The sequence below is a fragment of the Eptesicus fuscus genome, chromosome 5, assembly GCF_027574615.1.
Source record: "Eptesicus fuscus isolate TK198812 chromosome 5, DD_ASM_mEF_20220401, whole genome shotgun sequence".
NCBI lineage: Eukaryota > Metazoa > Chordata > Mammalia > Chiroptera > Vespertilionidae > Eptesicus > Eptesicus fuscus.
The window spans coordinates 75,029,279-75,050,103 of record NC_072477.1 but is presented as its reverse complement, the minus strand read 5'-3'; the positions used below and the strand labels follow the sequence as shown (position 1 = coordinate 75,050,103).

The following is a 20,825-nucleotide window of genomic DNA, read 5'->3' as shown; positions in this document are numbered from 1 at the left end:
AAAAGAAGAAAATAAAAATCCCACACAAGAACCATAGCACCATCTTCACAGATCTATAGTTGAGTTCTTTATTACACGGGAAACATGAAAAACCTTTCCAGTCAGGAAGAGTGAGTGAGTCTTAATGATCTAGTGCACTGTTAATATTCCTACTTGCTACCATGATTCAGAAGTTTGGGAAGAGAAAAAGAAAGTCCCTTGTATCATTTCTTAATCTTATTAGACCCAAACATAACAAGGTTGCCATATTATAAAGACAGAGCTCTCATTTTCCCAGTTTGTGTTTCCACATTTTTAATGCTTCCCATAACAGCTGACTGCTGGGAATACCAAAAACCAGCTACTTTCAAAACACTCCTTGTGATGATGTAGAAAAATGTCCTGGATTAGTAGCCAGTGTTAATGGATTTTTTTGCTTCAGCTTTTCCACTAACTTCTTGGTGCATTTAACTGAATGGATTATATAGAGAAAAAGAAGTAGACATAAGCAGAGGAGACAGAGCCTGAGATAGCTCAAATGCACTACACATTGCTATTTAAGGAATAATTTAAAGCTCATCATGTACGATATAACCACTCCTGTTAAAGTGCACAGGCACGCTATCACCACTCCTGTTAAAGTGCACAGGCATGCTATCACCACTCCTGTCAAAGTGCACAGGCACGCTATCACCACTCCTGTCAAAGTGCACAGGCACGCTATCACCACTCCTGTCAAAGTGCACAGGCACGCTATCACCACTCCTGTCAAAGTGCACAGGCACTGGGGGGTTACCCTCACAGGCAATGACCACAATCCTGGTGCTGGCCGTGGCCTTATAATAGCATTTGGGGGGCTGGTCGCCTCCCTTAATCACTATGTCTGAGCAGTAGCAGTCCTTGGGACGTCCTATAAGTGCGCATTCTGTGACTCTTCCTACACCCGCATGGCAGTTCATCTCGCGATTCTTGCACTGGATATTGGGGGTGCTGCAGATGTTATTAATGGTCTCGATGTCTTCATGGATGAAGGTGTTCAATTTCTTGCAATGAGGCCAAGTCATCCCCCGGGTTTCCATCATCTTGTTGCAATACAAGTCGGTGCCACCTGTCTCTTCAGAGTCCACATGTTGCCGCTGGAATCGTTCATTCCTGGTCTCGCCATAGAAGGGTTGGAGAGCCATCACTACCTTTGAGGTGCCTGGAGAGAAACCAAAGAGTAGGAGAAAAGAAGGTAACAAATGGACACCAAAGAGAGATGTTGAGAATGGCAAGTTGATATTTCCTCAACTCTATAGTCCACTCTTTCCTCCCCATTTCTCTGTTCACAACTTTTCTCATCACTGCTTCCCAAGGGATTTTTGAAATTTAAAATAAGGTAAATTTCTATTAGGAGAGATTTGGAAAACTCTTCTTCCTACTATCTTAGGGAATGATAGTGATATCAAGTTGTTGAAATAGGTTACGTCAAGGAAGAAAGATTCATGTGCTGAGTGTGCATCAGTATTTTACTTCCCCATTTCTTCCTCCATAACTTTAAATACTTTCAGTGAGTCTGGGCTCTCCCTGGTGGCACCTGAACACTGATCTATAATCTGGGTATTGAAAAACCAAGGCTTTTGGCCCATTTCAAGGCAATGTAGGCAGCAGGAGAGGGCACCATTATGAATACCATGAGCAGCACAGTCATATGTTCACAAGAAAGCAAAACTTGTGATTCATAATTGTAATTTATTGACAACTACTTTCTAAATAAAATATTCAGGCACCTGTTGATAGAAATTAGTTTACCGAAAGTTAACCACAAAATCTGTGAATTGATTAGTATCCTATATAATAAAGAGCTAATATGCTAATTAGACCTTCTGGAATGACCAGTGGGTGGGAGGCGGGGCTGTGAGGCAGTGGAGGTGCGTGGGCAAACCCTTGCACAAATATTGGGCCTCTAGTATTTTATAAAGAGAGTGTCTGTTTACCTAAGGTGCGTTTACTTGAAAACAAATCTAGATGAAGAAGAATAGGGGATAAGCTTGGAATCTTTCTATAAATTCCCAAAGACCTCACAGTTGCCTGACATCCATTGATAAAGTAAAAGATTCAAGAGAAATAATGGAAAGTAATCAAACTTTTTAAACTATATATGAAATAACCACAAGAATACCCTGGGAGCAGTCTAGTCAATGCAACTCAAAATTACCTCCTGCCTAAGACAAGAGGTGGGTACCAGGAGTGAATTTTGGTATTTTTGCAGGAGTGTGTGTTTGTGTGTGTGTTGGTGAATGTATTCGAGAGAGAGAGAGAGAGAGAGAGAGAGAGAGAGAGAGAGAGAGAGAGAGAGAGAGAGAGAAGCAGAGAGGAAAAAGGAATTTTAAGAGAGAGGTAGATATAAAGTTTAATTAATCTGTTGGTATTTAGTTCTATACACTACTCCTTTTAATTTAACTTTTGTAAAAGTAATATTTGCTTATTTGACAGTAAGAACAATTTGCCTCTCATGAAAATTTTGCTTAGCAGCCATGAGCCCTCCAATTTCCCAACTCTCTCTGTAAGATGAATTTAACACCCACAGGAAGGGGAATTCTACCTCCCTATTGACTGAGAAGGCACTAACTGACAGGGAAAAGGGCATGTGTATCCCATGCCATCCTCTCTGGGGGCAGCTGAGTAGAGAAAATGGGGGAAAATCAATAGGCCAAGAACTGATGAGAAGACTTTGATTCTTACTGATTTCAGAGATATTTTTATTTATTAACATACTAGAGGCGCGGTGCACAAAAATGGTTCACTGGAGGGGGCTCCCTCAGCCCGGCCTGCACTCTCTCACAGTCCAGGAGACCAAGTGGGAGGGGGGGATGTCCAGCTGTTGCGGAGCAGGGAGAGGCTCCTGCCACCACTGCTGCACTCACCAGCCCTGAGCCTGGATCAGGGCTTCTTGCTGAGTGGCGCAATCCCTGTGAGAGTGCACTGACCATCAGGGGACAGCTCCTGCATTGAGCATCTGCCCCCTGGTGGTAAATTCACATCATAGCAATTGATCATTCTGCTGTTTGGTCAATTTGCATATTAGCCTTTTATTATATAGGATTATAAAACAGAAAAAAAAATTCAAGCAGCTCATTTTCTGGGTCGCTGGCAATGAATGTAGTCACCCCTGTTTTGGAATGTGTTGGGGAAGTGCCAGGAATGGAGAGCAGAGCCAACTCTGGGCCAGTGCCCTGCTTGTTACGGATGGTAAAAGGACTAATCAAAGGATAGGCAAGGCATGTTCACAGGCAACAACAATATCTCTGGACCCTGAGGTGGCTCTGTACCAGCAGGGAGGCCAGGAGGACCCTCTTTATGCCTGCAAGTAGTGCCCTGGAAAGGAGACCTGCTTCTTCAGAATTTTTTTCTGTAAGGCATTCCATTCTCATCTTCACAGATGACCTTGATGTTGTTACTGGTGTATTTGCAGAGTGAAGTCAGCCCTCATCTCCTCATCATGGTTTCACAGTATATGTCATTGTGGACACTTGGATTGGCATCATAGTGCTGGGCCAGGAAGTGTCTTTACCTATTGTCGCACTGAGCCAGGGTCACCGGGGTGAGACCCAGACCCAGCATGAAGACCAGCAACAGGGGACCCAGGCCCATCATCATCTCTACTAGCAAAGGCTCCTGCCAAGGGAAAAAGGTATGCTGGGGAAAATTTGGCTAAAAAGGCAAATTAGGCTAAAAGGACGGGGCATCATGAGTCAGGCATCCTCAGGCATTTAAATTACATATTTTCATTTCTCTTCCTCACTAATCTCACATTTCTTGTCAATCCATTCCTTTGGAAAATTAATCTAAGTTTCCTGAACGCAGCTTCTTGTCCCAACCATTATTTCCTATCCACTAAGACTCACTGAGCACTTACCTTTCTATCAGTCATAGCATTGCAATATCCATTCACACCCTAATTCATTTATTAATTAATTGAATAACAAACATTACATAAGTTCCTCTGGGTACAAGGCACTGTGCTACGTCCTGGCACACAGAGGCCATTAAGATATTCCCAAGTCTTCCCTAAAAGGAGATGTAGCATCCATGGGGAAGGAATAGGAGCTACAGTTCACTGAGATGAAACAATAAGATAAGAGACCTATAAAAAAAATGGACTTTAAAAAATATGTTTAACTGATTTTAGACAGAAAGGAAGGAAGGGGAGAGAGAGATAGAGAGAAATAGAAAGAGAAATATTGATGTGAGAGAAACATCTATTGGTTGCCTCCCATAGACACGCAGACCAGAGATCAAACCAACACCAGGGTTTTGATCTGACCAGGAATCGAACCAGCAACCTTTTGGTGCATGGGATGACACTCAACCAATGAGCCACACTGACCAGGTCAAAGAGAAACCTGTAAGGAACTCTGAGCTCAAGGAAGGGTGAATCAGAAGTTTGTTAAAGACAGGATTCCAGGTATTTAAGTCAATAAATCATCTGGCTATAAGGAATGCAGTTTTGCTCTGAGGTGAAGGGAGACAACCTAATTCTCCAAGAATTAATGGTATGTGGGTGAAGGTGGAATTATTATGTATTATTTAGAAAAAAACAGAGAGAATCATGGAAAAATCAATGCAATGTCTGAAAATGGATCTGAGGTCAACTTCTACTGAAGACTGAAAGAGGAATTCAAGCTTATTCTTAGGAACAATGTGGATTATTCTCAGAGAATATTTTCTAGTTTCCCTTATAAATGTTATATAGACTGTTATACAATAGGCAAATGATGTTACTATCTATACTAATAAAAGGGTACTATGCTAATTAGACCGGTAGACTGGACATCTTCCTACCATCGGACTTCCTTTTGGACAAAGCCATGGTAGTGTGGACAAAGCCAAGGCAGAGGTGGATAGGGGCAATCAGGCCAGCAGGGGCGGGCACTTGGGGGCCATGAGGCTGGCAGGGGAGTGGTTCGGCGGCAATCAAGCTGGTAGGCAGGCAAGCAGTTAGGAGCCAGAGGTCCCAGATTGCATGAGGGGTGTCTGACTGCTGGTTTAGGCCCCATTTCACGGGCCTCTAGTATGATATACATAAAACAACAACAACAAAGATAACCCCTTCAGAACTTTTCCTCAAGTCAAAGTTCTTACAATTTGCTGTAATGATTTAACATCTTCCTCAAATGAAGAATAAGAAAGAGAAGGAGATTGCTGTCATCATCTCTCTAGCATTTTTAGTGTAAACTGTAGAACTCACACTTCCCAGAGCAGTGTGTCACAGATACTCGAATATACCCATAAAGTAAATAGAAAGCTTCTTCCTGCAGCATGAGTTTATGTCAATGGTTGGTAATTAAAAATAGAATTAATCAAGTATAGATTATAACAAAATGGAAAACAAATTTCTTATGAACTTTTAAAACTTTATGCATTAAGAAATGTGAAGATTTGGAACTGAAAACTATTTGGTGTGTGCAGTAGGTAGTTTCTGACAATACTTTTAGTTCATTGGAGAAAAATTGAAAGAACATTTAGAGCCTTTAAAAGTCATCATATCTTCCCCCACATTATATCAAATATATGTGAGTGTTCCCACATCCAATAATAAAAGTGAGTCTTCACAAAAATTTGGAACTTATTTATATACCGGTAATTTTGTATTCAAATTGTTTGTGAATGAGCTACTTATTTACTTTAAGACTGGCTATGATTTCTTATCAACCATCACACTTAATAAGAAATTCTTACAATGGGAGAAAAATTTGACCTTCAAGTTATTCTTAAGTGTGATGTAATTCATATAAATCCTAAATTAAAAGAAAACAAATGGTAAATTTTCAGACATTAAATTAATTAGTAATCTTTATTTTGTACTCTTTGAAGTCAATAAACATTATTTTCAGGTCAAGTATTTTTATACCCTTAAAGATGCCACAGGTTCTAGCTCTAAGCCTGTAGTATTACTAAACACCCCTCGGAGTATGTCTGTGAATCTAGAAAGACCAGGAAATCCAGGGTTCTGATGGTTTCATGGGAAGGCATGTGAGAGAGGGAGCAAAATGAACACTTTCTCATCATTTGGCATGATACACCTTGTCTGATTCATAGTAATGATACACAAATTTGGCACAAGGTTGAAGAATACCAAATTATACACTAAGAAAATTTTTGGTCATTCCACAATATTGAAATAAATAACTGCTGAAAAAAATTCCATTAGGAACATTAATTACAATTAGTAATAGAATCAAGCGAACGCATGTTCTTGGGACATGAGCAAAAATGTGATTCATGACTGAAGATAGAAGAGCCAGCCCTAAAAGAATAACAAGTATTCATACATGGCCACTGCTCAACACAGCTGCCGACCTGCCATGCTCCCCATTTGTCAAGCTCTTAACATTTACACTGTGCTTTTTAGTTTTCTGGGTGTGTTTTCTTTTTCTAGCTTTGTGGAAGATCTTATCAAAGGTTTATTGATTTGGATTTATTTGGGTCTCTTGCTCTTCAATAGACAAATATTGCCTTCTAACGTCAAAGGCAATTATAGAATCCCAAGCTCCCAAGAAGGAACAAGACCTTAGGGTCACCAAGTCAACACCTCTCTGCCTGGGGCCAGAAACCCAGAGTTCAAAATCAGGAAGTAGAACCAGAGCTGTAGTAGCCAAAAGAGTCATTAGGTGGCAGTGGTGGATGGAAATGTCGCCAATGTCCTGCATGCTGTAGTGGAGATGAGGGTTCCTTGTTGGAGATGCCAATGCTCTACAGGTTTGGGGGATATTGTTTTTCAAAGAAGGGGGTCTGAGCTGCTGGGCCTGTCTAGAGTCTGTCCAAACACTCTGTGCTTAGATATTGAGACCAAGGATACCCCATTAGATACAAATGTCAAAGTAAAAGACATAAAGCTCAAGATCTGCCCACAAGGATATCACAAAGTAAAGATATACCTATTGCCAATTTTCAGGGGTGCCATTTTCAAGCTGTTATCCAATCACCTGTTTCCATTTCAGTGTTTCCTACTGGTGTACACTCGACGGGATGGCAGAGCCCATGCATTCACGTTAAATCACAGTGCCTGCCTCACAGTAGACCCTCAATATTTTTTAATTTTTTTTAGTGATTGCCTTCATTTCCCTCTCAAGGCTTAAGTTTGTTCATCTAAAAAATGGGAGAGTTGCTAACTCTAAAATATAAAATTCCATGGTTCTCATTAAGTATAGGAGAATCTTTTCCTGTTTTACTAGCAAAAGTCTTGTGGAATTACAGAAACAAGTTTGTATAAGTTCAGTTGGTAGCAGAAGGCAACTTTTGAAAGAAATAGATGATAAGAAGACATGAGACTCAATCTCACTGAGATGTATCCTTTCTTTCTTTCTTTCTTTCTTTCTTTCTTTCTTTCTTTCTTTCTTTCTTCCTTCCTTCCTTCCTTCCTTCCTTCCTTCCTTCCTTCCTTCCTTCCTTCCTTCCTTCCTTTCTTTCTTTCTTTCTTTCTTTCTTTCTTTCTTTCTTTCTTTCTTTCTTTCTTTCTTCTTCCTCCCTCCCTCCCTCCTTCCCTCCCTCCCTCCCTGCCTCCCTCCTTCCCTCCCTCCCTCCCTTCCTCCTTCCCTCCCTCCCTCCTTTCTTCCTTCCTTCCTTCCTTTCTTTCTTTCTTTCTTTCTTTTTGTTTATTGATTTCAAAGAGGAAGGGGGTGACAATAGAGATAGAAACATCAATGATGAGAGAGCATCATTGATCGGCTGGGTGCCCCACACTGGGGATTGAGCCCACAACCTGGGCATGTGCCCTGACCAGGAATCGAACCTTCACCTCCTGGTTCATAGTTCAACGCTCAACCACTCAACCATGCCAGCCGGGCAAGGTGTATCATTTCTTAAGGCTCAGCGAATAAGCCAAGGCCACACCACCTCTAATTGTGGCCCTGGATTGATGCCATACAGGAGCTTCATATCCTAACAAGCCAATTGCTGGTTGGAGATTGAAGGCCTCCCATCCCAGTCTGGAGAGGTAAAGGAAAATCTTTGTTTCTAATTTGCAGAATTTGCACATTAATTCTGTAAGAACTTAGCTAAATTTTCTCAGGCTTATTGTAATCTTGAATCCCTAAGACATTCAGAAACCAAAGCCCAGCTAGTACACACCATGGCCACCAGTTTCTAATATCTGCTCCCCCATTCACAACTTGCTCACTCAAATATTCAATCCTAATTGAATAGTTACCAAATCCTAATTGAATATTACCGAAGATGTAAAATCAATTTGGGAGAAAACAGGTATGAGACAGATTATTTGTGCTGCTGAAGTGAATCTGCCTAGGCCAAGGGTTTAGAGCCTCACATCTGGTGGTCAAACTCACTCACACATAACCTTCCATATTCAAGCACATAAGTGTCAGTCAGCTTTTTTTTTTTTTTCAGTAAAATATATCCCCACTGTTCTTCAGACTAACTTTATCATCTGTCTCAAACCCATGCTTTAATCTTCACAAGAATTAATATTCTCTTCCTCTCTCCATAGGCAATGTTTTATATTTAAGAGATTCATCTAACTCTTACACACCAGGTACTTAACTTACAGTTTATGATAAGTAACTATGGTTTTAATTTCCATACATGTAGCTTCACACTTTTATGTATTCTAGGACAATATCCCTCAAAGCAGAAAGCATAACACCCAATGCATACTCCTTCCTTTATCTCTTTTCCTTCTTTTTCCCTGCAGCCTGCCAGTATACCTTCTTTTGATCTTAGATATGTTCCACTTGGCTCTTAAAGAGCAATCAAAACTTTTTTTAAGTAAAAAAAAAAAAAAATTAGTCGAGAAGATTAGAAGAAAAGGGCTAAAAGCATTCTTTTTGTTTCTTTCCTGTTCTGCCACATTTAATGCCTGTTCCCTGGGGCATCCAGATGCCCTTCAACAAATGGCTTCCCCAGGTCTTTGGGGATTTTATCACAATTCAGGAATCCCTTGTAACCCTTCACCTGTTCAAGTCTCACTAATCTCCCTTCATCCACACATATAGACAATCCCAAAAGAAATCTGCTTTCATTTTAAACTTTAGAATCTGGTTCATTTTTTCTTAGTTCATAAGTTGGGCCCATAGGCTTTAAAAGGGGGTGGGGGGGATTGTTTCATTGAAATAGCTAAATGCCTAGAAATATTATGTATATATTAAAAAAATACAGCAATAGATTACCCAGGGGTGAGAATCTTACAAGAATCAAGAAGAGTGGCTCCAACTGAAGATGGTTTCCACCTCTTTGTTCCTGGAGATGGGTTCCAGCTGTGTGCACTGGATCCCTCTGGTTCTGATTATATAGCGATCAAATGAACTGGGTGGGGAAACTAGTTCCAAAGAACCCTAATCCTGGCAGAGATAAGGAAACCAAAGACTCTGGCCTTGGCAAACAAGGAAATTCACCTTTTTCTGGGGAATGACTAGATCAAATATTTACCCACTGGAGTGGATTAAGGAGTTGTTCTAAGAGGCAATGTTTGATGTTGGTAAGCAAGGTCCTTTGTTCCAAAGCTGCCCTTTTTCCAATGTTCGTGGTTCTTACTCTTGCCCATGACAGGACCAAGGTTTCATTGTTCACATACATGATCTGGATCCAGAAGACGCTGTTTCTGATCTATGGGCCAACTCCAAGAACTGCCTTTGTAGAACGCCAACAGCAGAATGCTGTTCCCCTGCACTGTCTATTTATGAACATAATTTGGTTTCATGAAAGGAAGCCATGCCAATAAGTAGGTTATTCATAGATTTCACAGAACCAGGAAAGCACTTGTAGAGAAGGTTATGTGACAGCTGTTAGTACCCACTTATTTGACCTCAGCCTCCCAGCTACTAAGCCTCAGAAATATCTTTGCCATATTTCCTGGGCTTCTCCTTACTTCATCCTCAGCTGTCCACAAGAGACTAACCAGGAGCCCCCAATATTCTGTTCCTTGTAGCACAAACTGATTACCTCCACTGATAAGCATCACTCCTGAGATGGCTAATTGATCTCATTGTCTCTCCATTGGATAGAACCCCTTTAATGAAGAATAATTGTCTTATCATCTCTATAGTCTTAGTTTCTACAACAGTGACTGACACCTAGGCCCAAAATTCTTTTTATTATCCCTCATGGTCTAAAAATGCATTCTTGGATACCGCTTTTGGGACCCCAACCATGCAGATTCTCTAGGCTTCTCTCAGGGCTCACCAGCACAACTGGGTTTGGTCGTGGTTACCAAACAAGGCAGGCAGAGTAGGAAGGCTTCCAAGGGTCCCAGGAAAGCTCTGCTTCTAGCTTACTGATAAATCCTAAAAACCCACGATTGCCTTCCCTTTGGAGGCATTGGTCCCTGTTCCAAAGCACTCTCTCCTAGGAGAGATTAACTCTTTAAACAGCTATCTGTGGGTTACACATGCTTGGGCAGGTGCTCCAGAGCCTATCTTAGAAACAGGTTTGGTAACCAGAAGGGGCTGAGGACTTAAGGAGGAAGAAAAGTGGATGAGGCAGGGTAATAAAAAACTAGGGAAGTTCCCTGGCAAGTAGAATAAGGAAAATAGAGACAAAATATTTAAACAAAGGGCCAAGCAATCAAAGCCAGCTCATAAAACATTAGACTCTGAGGGATGGGAGGGTAATGGAGGGATAAGGACACATATGTAATACCTTAATCAATAAAGAAATAAAAAATAATATTTGTTAGATAAATGGATCAATAAAGGAAAGAAAAAAAACATTTGACTCTATCTTCCCTAACCAAGGACACTTAGGAGCAGGTGTCCTTGGTTATGGAAGGATACCTAATGAACCAGAGAGTGAGTAGCTAAAATCACCCTAGTCAGGGAGATAGGTAACAGAGACACAGTGGTGCCATTAGTGCCAAACCCAAGAAAGAATGAGGTCAGGGGAATAAATAACAACAACAAACAAAAAAAAACAGTTAGAGCCAGACAAATCCAAGATAGGGCTAAAGATGACAAGAGAATGATCCCAAACACCACTATACGCTCATTTGATACATAAGCATGTTAAAATACGTGCCTAAAAGCTGATGAATATTCTAATGGAGACCTCCCTTAAAATTCCCTTCTACAGAAAACAGATTAATCCTCAAGACATGCTCTTCTCTGAGTGCACCAATGCCACCCTTTTCTCAGGTGTGTAATTTTACTTGCTTTCTCCTAAATTCCCACGGTCCTCCTCTTGTCTAACTTTTCAGTGAGCCAACAGCAATCCACACTTGACTCACTTTTGACTCTCACACTTTTACTTCTCAGTGATCTAGCAGCTAAGTCTAGGCTCATATCTCTTTCTGTGACTTCCTTTTCTGAGTTTAGGCAGCCCAGTCGAGGGTCACTTCTGTTACTGTGACCTTGCTTCTTCTATCCAAAGCTCTTCCTTTGTGTCACGGTTCCAACCTTTAATAAACATACTCTCAAAATCAACTGGGCTTGTGACTTGAATTCTTTCCTGCAGAAGTCAAAAACCCACACATCCCGGATCTGCTGGCTCAGTTCTGTCCCTTTCTGGAGACATGGGCAGCATGCAGAACCCAAAAAGGGCAAACGTCATCTGCTTTTCAGTTGTGTTATGGCAGAGTCCTGCCTGAGCTTCACTTTCCCCCATCGTCTCTCTGCTTGCCTTCATCCTCTACCAAATCCTGAGCTAAAAGGAAAAAAGTTGAAGGTAGTGAGAAGAGGACCAAGCACACTGCCATCAATGCTTTCCCTCAGTATTTGGTGATTCCGTTATTGAAGCCTCTGGAGAGGAAGGTGCAGGCATGTCTCTGGCCAGAACATTTGTTCTGCCAAACACCAAAGTTCAATGTCTTTTAGGAGCAAAGAAAGGTAACAGGATATGGGGCCCTTAGAGTAGGGTCTCTACTGGCACACAGCAGAGTGCCCAAATCCTCACTATCCTTTGTGGGCAGACAAGGTATTTGGGAGTGGGACCTATTTTAAATTAATCACATATCACCTTTTCAAGAGACACTGAGAAGTGAGTTCTAAAAAGTTATCAACCATTTTACTTGTTAGGGAAGATGGCTGCCAGGTCCATTCCAACACCCTGAGTGCCTCAGCAGTCCCAGGAGACTGAGGCATCAGCCTCCTCCCACAGCCTTGGGGACAAGATGACTTGATCAACACAACCCTTCTCTGATGAATCGCCTAACAACAGAGACAAGACACTCCACTGCAATGTCACATTCACACACAAACAGTCCCATGGCCTGAAACACCAGTTCCAGCCCAGCTCACACAGACAGATCAGCCTCTGGGTTTAGTTTGGCAGTGATGGCGGGGAGCAGCCTCCAGCCTCTGAACACAGCCACATCCCTTCTCTGTCTCAAGGATTTTAGTGAATAACCTTGGGAAAATCCACAACCTGCCTACATGGTTGACAGTGCAGAGTCAGGTGAATGGTGAATGGTTGCTTTTATTCTAATTGTTTTATTTTTAGCTTGGCACAATGAGGTTATGAGGAAACAGAAAATGAGGTTTTTGAGAAAAAAGTTTTACAATTTTATTAAAGTGCATCGAAGTGCTTATCCATTTGTGTTTCAAAAATAACAGGAAATTATAGTCTCTGATTAATAAACACTATATCTTTGTCAGTGATTGTAATAGATGTGAAATAATTGCCAATTGAAAAATCTACACTAATAAAAGAGAAACATGCATATTGGCCATCACTCTGCTACACCCACCAGCCAATCAGGAGTGAGTATGCAAATTAGCCCAACAAAGATAGTGGCAGCCACGGAGCTGGAGCAAGCAGGAGGCTTGGGTTATCCCCGGCGATGGAAGAAGCCAAGCTTCCCACCTGCCCTGGCCGGCCCTGGCCTCCACTCAAGGCTACAAAGTTTCAATTATAGAAGATAAATAAATCCCAGAAACCTGCTTCCAGCCGGCCCTGGCCTCCACTCAAGGAGGCACTGAAAAAAAAAAGAAAAGAAAAAAAGGAAGGGCTGGGAGGCTGGATCACTGGGAGGCATGGCCAGCCTGAAAACGGCCCTCAGCTCCTCACCCAGGCTGGCCACACTCCCATGGGGTGAGGGTCCCCGCTGGGGGGCTTGGCAAACCTGCAACAGCCATCAGCCCCTCACCCAGGCTGGCCAGACACCCCAGCCAGGATCCCCCACCCTGAAGGGGCTGTGACCAGCTTGAAAACAGCCCTCAGCCCCTCACCCAGGCTGGCCACGTGCCCCCCAGTGGGGACCCTCACCCCATAGGAGTGTGGCCGGCCTGCAAACCATCACAGGCCCCTCGCCCAGGCTGCCCCATGCCCCAAGGGAACCCCCACCCTGATCAGGAACACTTTTCCTGATCTGGCAAACCAGCTAGCCCCCACCCGTGCACCAAGCCTCTATTTATACTAATAAAAGGGTAATATGCTAATTAGACTGGGAGACCTTCCAGGAGAGCTTCCGGATATTTTTCTGGACAAAGCCATTGTGGTGGTTACAAGCCAAGAGGAGAGGGCAGTTGTGGGTGATCAGCCTGTTGGGGGTTGGGGCTGTTGGGGGTAAGCAAATCAGCAGGGGGGCCAGTTGGGGGCAAGCAGGCCATCAGTGGGGTTCAGTTGGAGGTGATTAGGACAGTGAGGGGGGCAGTTTGGAGTGAGCAGGCCAGCAGGGGGGCAGTTGAGGGTGAGCAGACCAGTCGGGAGGGGAGGTAGGGGCGAGCAGGCCAGCACGGGGGCACAGTTGGGGGTGATCAGGCTGGCAGGGAGGCAGTTGGGTGTGAGCACACTGGCACGGGGGGGCAGTTGGGGGTGATCAGGCCAGTTAGCAGAGTGGTTAGGGGCAATCAGACAGGTAGGCAGGCAGGTGAGCAGTTAGGAGCCAGCAGTACTGGATTGTGAGAGGGATATCTGACTGCCAGTTTAAGCCTGATCCCTGTAAACCGGCAGTAGGACATCCTTCAAGGGATCCCAGATTGGAGAGGGTGCAAGCTGGCCTGAGGGACACCCATCCACCTCCCACCCAACCCAATTCCTTCCCCCCCGCCATGCACGAATTTTGTGCACCAGGCCTCTAGTATATTCATATATTTTCAAATGTTCTGACAGCTTGAACTTGAAAGTTATTCTCCTTTTTCTGAAATGTTTTTCTATGTCTCTTCTTCAAACCAATAGTTTCCCTGCACGGACAGGGGAAGATTGGGTTCTCCTTCCAAGGCCTCTAGTGCTGGTGTACTCTCCCATTTATACAGGAGAGTATAAACGTTTAATTCTGTCCTTAAGACTAATAGTAAATTGTGTGATGGAGGGAAGAGGTTAATCTCCACATTTCTTTATAACTCTTACAGAGTTTGGGTCTACAGGCATGAAACTTACTTAAGAAGAGAAGTAATGGTTAAAGAGGATGAAGCTCACGTGAGAAGAAGGATCATGTCTCCACTTCTAGCAAGGAGAGACAGTTCTGATAGAGGGAGAATGGGACACAGGCCTGCTGACGTGGCTCTATTTCCAAACAGACAAACAGTAAACACTCACTTATCAACAAACTCTGGGTTTTGTGCCCATTCTCTCTTTCCCAAATGTTTCAAGGTGTTCTTCTGAGAATAACTATTTCCAGAGATTGCTTTTTGCTCAAATACAGTATAATGGAAACTCCTAAAGAGGGGTTTTTCCAGCCTGCTTTGGTCCACTTTCTTAGCCATCTTACTTTCATTTGTGAATCACACTGGTAAATGCTCCCAACAATAACATGACCAGCCGCTTACCTCTGCCTGCTTATAACCTGACATCTGCACTTTTGACAAAAGCCAGAGCCCTTCCTATTTCCCTGGAATGGCTTTTCCTATCCTCTTTGCCAAGTGATAGTTTTTCTCCTCATGACTGGAGCACCTTCTTTTTCTGTGAGGCCTGTTACAATATCTGGCCATTCCTGCAACAAAGAATAAGAGAGAGGGACCTCAGAAACCATTCTGTTAACTCCTCATTTTACAGATGAGGAAACTGAGGAGCAAAGAAAGAGAACAACGTGTGGCCCAAGGAACATCTACACAGACTTCATGTTCTGTACTAGGAATTTCTAGAAAATCAAGGCTAATTTTAAAGGTTCCTGTGAAAGTTGCTGTTTAAGGGAAACCTACTTGCAGTATTTCCTCAAATTCAAAAAATATATTACTTTATCTGTATAAAATGAAGTTGCTTGAAATGAAATGTAACACCATTATCATCCTGCACTAACTAGTTAGTAGCTGTGCAGTTTAAGTAGCTCTATGAATACCTGAGGCTGCTTCTGGAAGGTTGGCCACCTGCTGTTCAGATAATTATGTCACTTGTGTTTCTAGTCATTACATTTATGGCTTGATTATTAGATTCTTAATGACACAAAGGGAGGGTCTTGGCTAATTATAGATTTCCCTAGTCCTCACAGTGGTGCTGAGACTGTATTACTGTCCTTTGGAAACAAAGATGTCATGTCATGCCCACGTGCTGTGTCTGTGGGTGTGCTGTCTCCCAGTAAGAAGGCTGAGGATCCCAATGGTGCATTAAGAAAGCTTAAAGAGGAGACTGTTGGCAGAGTCTCCAAGAATTTCACCGCCATGGCTGTGGGTGGGTTAAGGGTGAGGAGGCAGAGGTGAAGAAACAGAAAATGAAAGCATCAAATGTCCTTTCCATTTGCAAGAACTGAACAAGTTCTGCGCCATAAATCTGGCGATCAACCTAGTAGCCAGCAAAGAATCCCTGGTTTGAGCCAGTGCGGGCCTCCCTGGGCCGCCCAGGCGGTGGTCCCTTGGAGTCTACCTGCTAGGCTACAGGCATTCGCTCTGCCATCTCTGCCCAGCTGCGGAAAGTAAACATGGGGTGGGAATGTAGCACCACCCCACCGCTAACTTTACAAAACTGCACTTCTGCCTCCTTCCATGCCTCAGCTCCCAGTCTGGTCCCACAAACTCTTCCTGAATTTCCTCCGCTCAGAAGGGACTACCCTGGCCAAAGCGCCCTGGTAAAGTTAGGACACGAAGCAGGAGGAGGAGCAGAAATTGAACTCATCTTGGCCTGGGAACAAAGTCGCAGAAAAGGGCAGGGCTTAGAAAGAGAAGTTTTTGTTTCTCACCTGCTTCTTCCTCCTTTGTAAGAAAACGGGGAGCTGGTAGAAAACGTGAAGATGTTCTGACTCCTGCTTTGTGTGTGTACACTAAGGGGATTGGGATGCTGTGTGGAGGGGAGACGCCGCGGGCGAGCCCTTTTGTAGTTGGTACCATGCCCAGTTTCTCTAAGGAGATCCCTGTGGAGGTCCTGCCTTTGGAGCTGGCGGTACCGCATCCCTGACCCAGGCACAGCCTGAGAGGCCCTGCATGGCCTGGAGCGACCCTGGAGATCTGCTTTGGAGACACGGTGTCAGCAAAGGCGTGGCTGGCTTGGACAGCAGGACTCGCGACAGCACGATGCGGGACACCTGTCCTGCCTACGGAAGCCCGAAGGGACACGGGCTGCTGATCCCAGAGTCTTGGAAGCCAGACAATTTCATCTCCAACACAGGTCATCCGCTTCCCATCAGTTCAATGCCCCTCTGGTTTGCTAACAGTTTAGAACAGGCCCGGAACAGAACTTTTTGCAGTAGACCCCAAAGGGGGAAAAGCAAATTTTGAAAGATTGGACTGGCCCAGGATTTGAACCTGAGACTGTTGGAGAGTGGGGATTTTTGAGCACTACTGAGGCCGTGGACTATGCCCCAGATAGAGATGTCAGTGCTGACACTAGGCCAAGCCTTGAGCTAGGGTCTCATGGCCCCTTCCCAGCACGTAGCCTTCTTTCATAGAACACTGTCAGCTTTCTGGAGAACAGGATGACCCTGTGAATAACATGGTCGTCAATGGCATGATCCTGACGTTGCTTGGGAAAAACTGTTTTGTCTTGGGTTACTTGTTCTGCAAAAACCGGATGTGGTTAATGTGCTTAAAAGCGGTCCTACACAAAGGGTCACTGCTGCTCTCTGGTCTCCCTGCGTGGAGAATGGCAGAGCAGTCGCCGGGTCGTCCGGCCGCCCGGCTAATAAAGGCTCCCTAAATTTTAATTTGGTCTGGGCTCCAGTGGTCATTCACTCGCATCCGCTCCACAACATTTGGAGGCCCCAGCGAGATCACCAGCCTTTGCCTGGTCCTGTGACCAGAGCCCACCGGGGTCCCCGGACTCTCCAACCCAGGGGGAGATCTCTGAGAGATGTTCCTCAGCCCCGGGACTGGTAGAGGTCAGAAACCCCGTCTGCTAAATTTCCTGATTGACTCTGATTTGAGCCACCTGGATCTGGTTCCTACCGGTAAGAAACTTATTTCTGGTTCTGTTCTGTAGGTGCCCATCTGGGGTCTCTGGAAGGCTGGATGCAGCAGTACTTCCAAGACCAGATCCCGGTGCACGACGGTGCCCGGCGATCCTGTTGGTTGTCTTTGTTATTCTGTGTTATTGTGGTCTTAATTGTCTTTATCATTAGAATAGGTCAGTCTGCTTCTGTCTGTACTCCCCTGCAATGTTTTTTGAAAAATTTTCAGGAATTCAAGCGACGAGCAGATGACTACGGAGCTTCCGTTAATGCTTTTGATTTACATAAATTTTGTGAGCGGGAATGGCCAACTTTCCCATATCCCAGTGAGTGGAAGGGGGAGCTTGATCACCTCCCCTAGGTCAAAAACTCAGACTGTCTGGTGTATAAATGTAAGTGTGAGAGTATTTGTTATCTCTTTCTGTTGTTTAATTTGTTTAAAGATAGGGTGGACCTGCTATGATGGAATGCAAAAGTCTTTAGCAGCTGCTGAGACCCCCTTTTCTCAGAGTCTTTTGTTCTCCGTCAGAGAGGGAATCAGCCCACTTAGCTAATAAAAATTTCTGTCTATGTTTGTGTAAGTAAGGGTTTGAATTTGCTCTGATTTGTAAATTTGCTGTATTAAATTGAAATTTTAAAGTCCTAGGATTAATTTAAAGTTATAAAATTTGTGAAGGTTGCCAATCCAGAGAAGCAAGAGGGAACTTGTTGGGTTGCAATTTCTCTGGCGCAGGTGTAGAAAGGGTAGAGGCGGTAGAATTCACTCTCAGCCTGCTGAGATAGAGAAGCCCTAGGCTGGGGGACAGAGAATGTTTGGAGATATCAGAAGTGGTGAAGGTTGAGATCCTCTGGGACCTTGGAGTAAAGAAGGAAAATCTGGGAGGGAGAACAGCTGTTCCTTAAGTATAAAAAGCCTGGTTATACAGGATCTCAGAAAGCTTGCCTTATTTCCCCTGCTAAGGACAGAGTAAATGGTTAATGCAGAAAAGGGGGAGAACAGGGAGAGATAGGTTTTTGTTAATTTTGCTGGGTACAACCAGCTCTGCTGGCGTCCTTGGTTTCTTGCTTATCTGAACTCTGCTGGCAAAACACAGTGGATCTTCCTCTGCCCATTTTCTCACTGTCCGAGCCTGGCAGGGTGGGGTTACTGGGTACTTCTTGGGCGGTGGTAGAATATTCAGCAAAGGAATTTTAAGATATAATATCTTTAAGGCTGACAATTAGTTTAAGTTATAAAAATATCTGTCTCTCAAAAGGAAATATTTTTACCTACTCTTGGTTTTATCACTGAAGGTCTAGTTATATTTTCTTTAAAAAGTACATTTAAAGTGTGGTCATAAATGTTAATCTAAGAAATTCTGACTGTCTAGTTTTTAGGAATCATTAAAGGATTAAGGTTTCAAAGAATAAGGAATACTCAGTAGAAGGGCTGAGGCATAGTTATGCATTTTTAAAGGACATAGAAAGAAGGTTTAAAGGCTAATTTAGAAGTGTCTGTTTCAATAGATGGTAGTATAGGTGTAAGAAGGAGAAGAAATATGTTATAAAGAAATCAAACAATACAGGCCAGTAAGCCAGGAAGAGTAAATAATTTGCATTCTGCCTCCCTAAACAGAGAGTAAATAGCTTATGCCAAAGTACTTAGGGAGGGACTGATAAAAGAAATCTAACAGTTACTGTTTTTTATAATTTAAAAAGTCCATAAAAAGGACTGGCAAGGAAAATTCTTTTTTTTTTTTTAATATATTTTATTGATTTTTTACAGAGAGGAAGAGAGAGGGATAGAGAGTTAGAAACATCGATGATAGAGAAACATCGATCAGCTGCCTCTTGCACACCCCCTACTGGGGATGTGCCTGCAACCAAGGTACATGCCCTTGACCGGAATCGAACCTGGAACCTTTCAGTCCGCAGGCCGACGCTCTATCCACTGAGCCAAACCGGTTTCGGCAGGAAAATTCTATCTTAAAGCAGGTCAGTATATTTTCCTCCTTATACAATTCCTCCGAAATTTGGCAATACTTAATAAATCATGGCAATACATTTCTTTGCATAAATACAATAAGACCGGTTTCCAATAGTAGTTTTATTAACCAGAAACTTTGACTGGAGTATCATGTTTTAAAGAGCCCTGCCTGAACTCTAAAGACTTGAAGCCAATAAGAGTGCCACGGAGAAAGCCTGGTATCCTGCTTGGTAGCCCTGAAAATAGCTGGTGCTGGAGCATCAGGCCCAAACCCTACCATCACTGGCGGTTGGTCAGAGTAGAAGGGGAGCAATAAGGGCTCCTCTGCGTCCCTGCAGGACCCCCATGCACTCTGAGCCGCGATGAGTAGGAGGGCTACTGAGATGGGCCTTAAAACCTAGGGAATGGGCCCGGGTAGAGCCACTACAGGTGAGGATTCGCCTAACTCAGCAGGTACTACAGGCAGGCCTGACTGCAGCTGGATGGCTTGGCTTCCTGGCCCTATGAGGCACATTAAGATTCAATCATGAAATTCCAGCAAAGGTAGTCAGTTACCATTCTTGTTATGTTTATGCAAACAATCAGGCCAAATTAAATACAATAGATAAATTAATCTTGATTTGGCTCTTTTGATAAACATGGGGGTAATTTTGAGGAGAAAAATTCTATTTCAATAGAAGTTATTAAAACTAAAGGGTTTTCTTTCCCTTCCACCAGACCATTTGTTACAGTTTGTCTCTGCCGGGTCACAAGCCCACCTCCTTCTGTGCCCAGGCCTCATTGTCCCTCTGACAGACAGCAAGGATCTCTTGGCTCTGAGAGAAACTTCTGACCCGCCTCAGCAGGAAGTAGCTAGAAGAGCCTAACAACATCCATTTTCCCTAAAAGAATTCAGAGCCAGGATCCTTGAGGTAATATATTAGGCAGTTAGACAGATAGGAGCAGAGCAGGGACAATGGGCCAACTACCAGATGTAATTAAGTCTTTCCATCTCTACCTATGTGAGACAAGGGGACTCCCCAGAAGCAAGAGGGAACGAGGCTGCAGATGAAGCAGCCCAGGAGGCTGCCCTAAAACCAGTGGGGCCTCTACAGATTCTAGTGACTCTTCCAAACCCTGACCTACCCACCTCACCAGCTTACATGAAAACCCAATCTAGAAAAGCTGAAATCCATAACCAATCTTTACTCAAGTTCTTACAGGCTTTACAGTTTATCCAGAAAGCAGTCCAGAAGCATCTCTGATCTGGTCCATCCTTCCACCCTGGTGACTCTGTTTGGGTAAAGAAATTTGCCACACAAGGACTGACTCCTACCTGGAAAGGACCACCCCCACAGCAGTCAAGGTCAATGGGATCCCGACATGGCTTCATCACACTCAGCTCAAGATATCAAGCTTATAGTCCTCATGAGTCAATATAACTCCCTCGCCAACAATGACCCAAAAGAGTCAATGATTTGACTCATGTACATAAAACCAGTGGGGAATGTTGGAGAGTGGGGATTTTTGAGCACTACTGAGGCCGTGGACTATGCCCCAGATAGAGATGCCAGTGCTGACACTAGGCCAAGCCTTGAGCTAGGGTCTCATGGCCCCTTCCCAGCACGTAGCCTTCTTTCATAGAACACTGTCAGCTTT

At 43.6% G+C, this 20,825-nt stretch overlaps 1 protein-coding gene and 1 pseudogene across 1 annotated transcript; both read right to left on the bottom strand.

The window, feature by feature from the left end:
- Positions 1 to 54: 54 nt before the first annotated feature.
- On the bottom strand, positions 55 to 16,068 carry LOC114229640 (ribonuclease 4-like). Its single transcript, XM_054716400.1, has 2 exons — positions 16,019 to 16,068; positions 55 to 1,180 (listed from the first exon to the last, which is right to left on the bottom strand). The coding sequence occupies exon 2, from the start codon at positions 1,161 to 1,163 to the stop codon at positions 549 to 551; it is 615 nt and encodes a 204-aa protein (XP_054572375.1). The 5' UTR covers positions 1,164 to 1,180; positions 16,019 to 16,068; the 3' UTR covers positions 55 to 548.
- Positions 3,202 to 3,618, bottom strand: LOC114229074 (angiogenin-like; annotated as a pseudogene).
- Positions 16,069 to 20,825: the final 4,757 nt, after the last annotated feature.

Bases quoted from the DNA above. Each gene is read 5' to 3' on its own strand.
- LOC114229640 (XM_054716400.1), bottom strand. From the start codon at position 1,163: ATGGCTCTCCAACCCTTCTATGGCGAGACCAGGAATGAACGATTCCAG.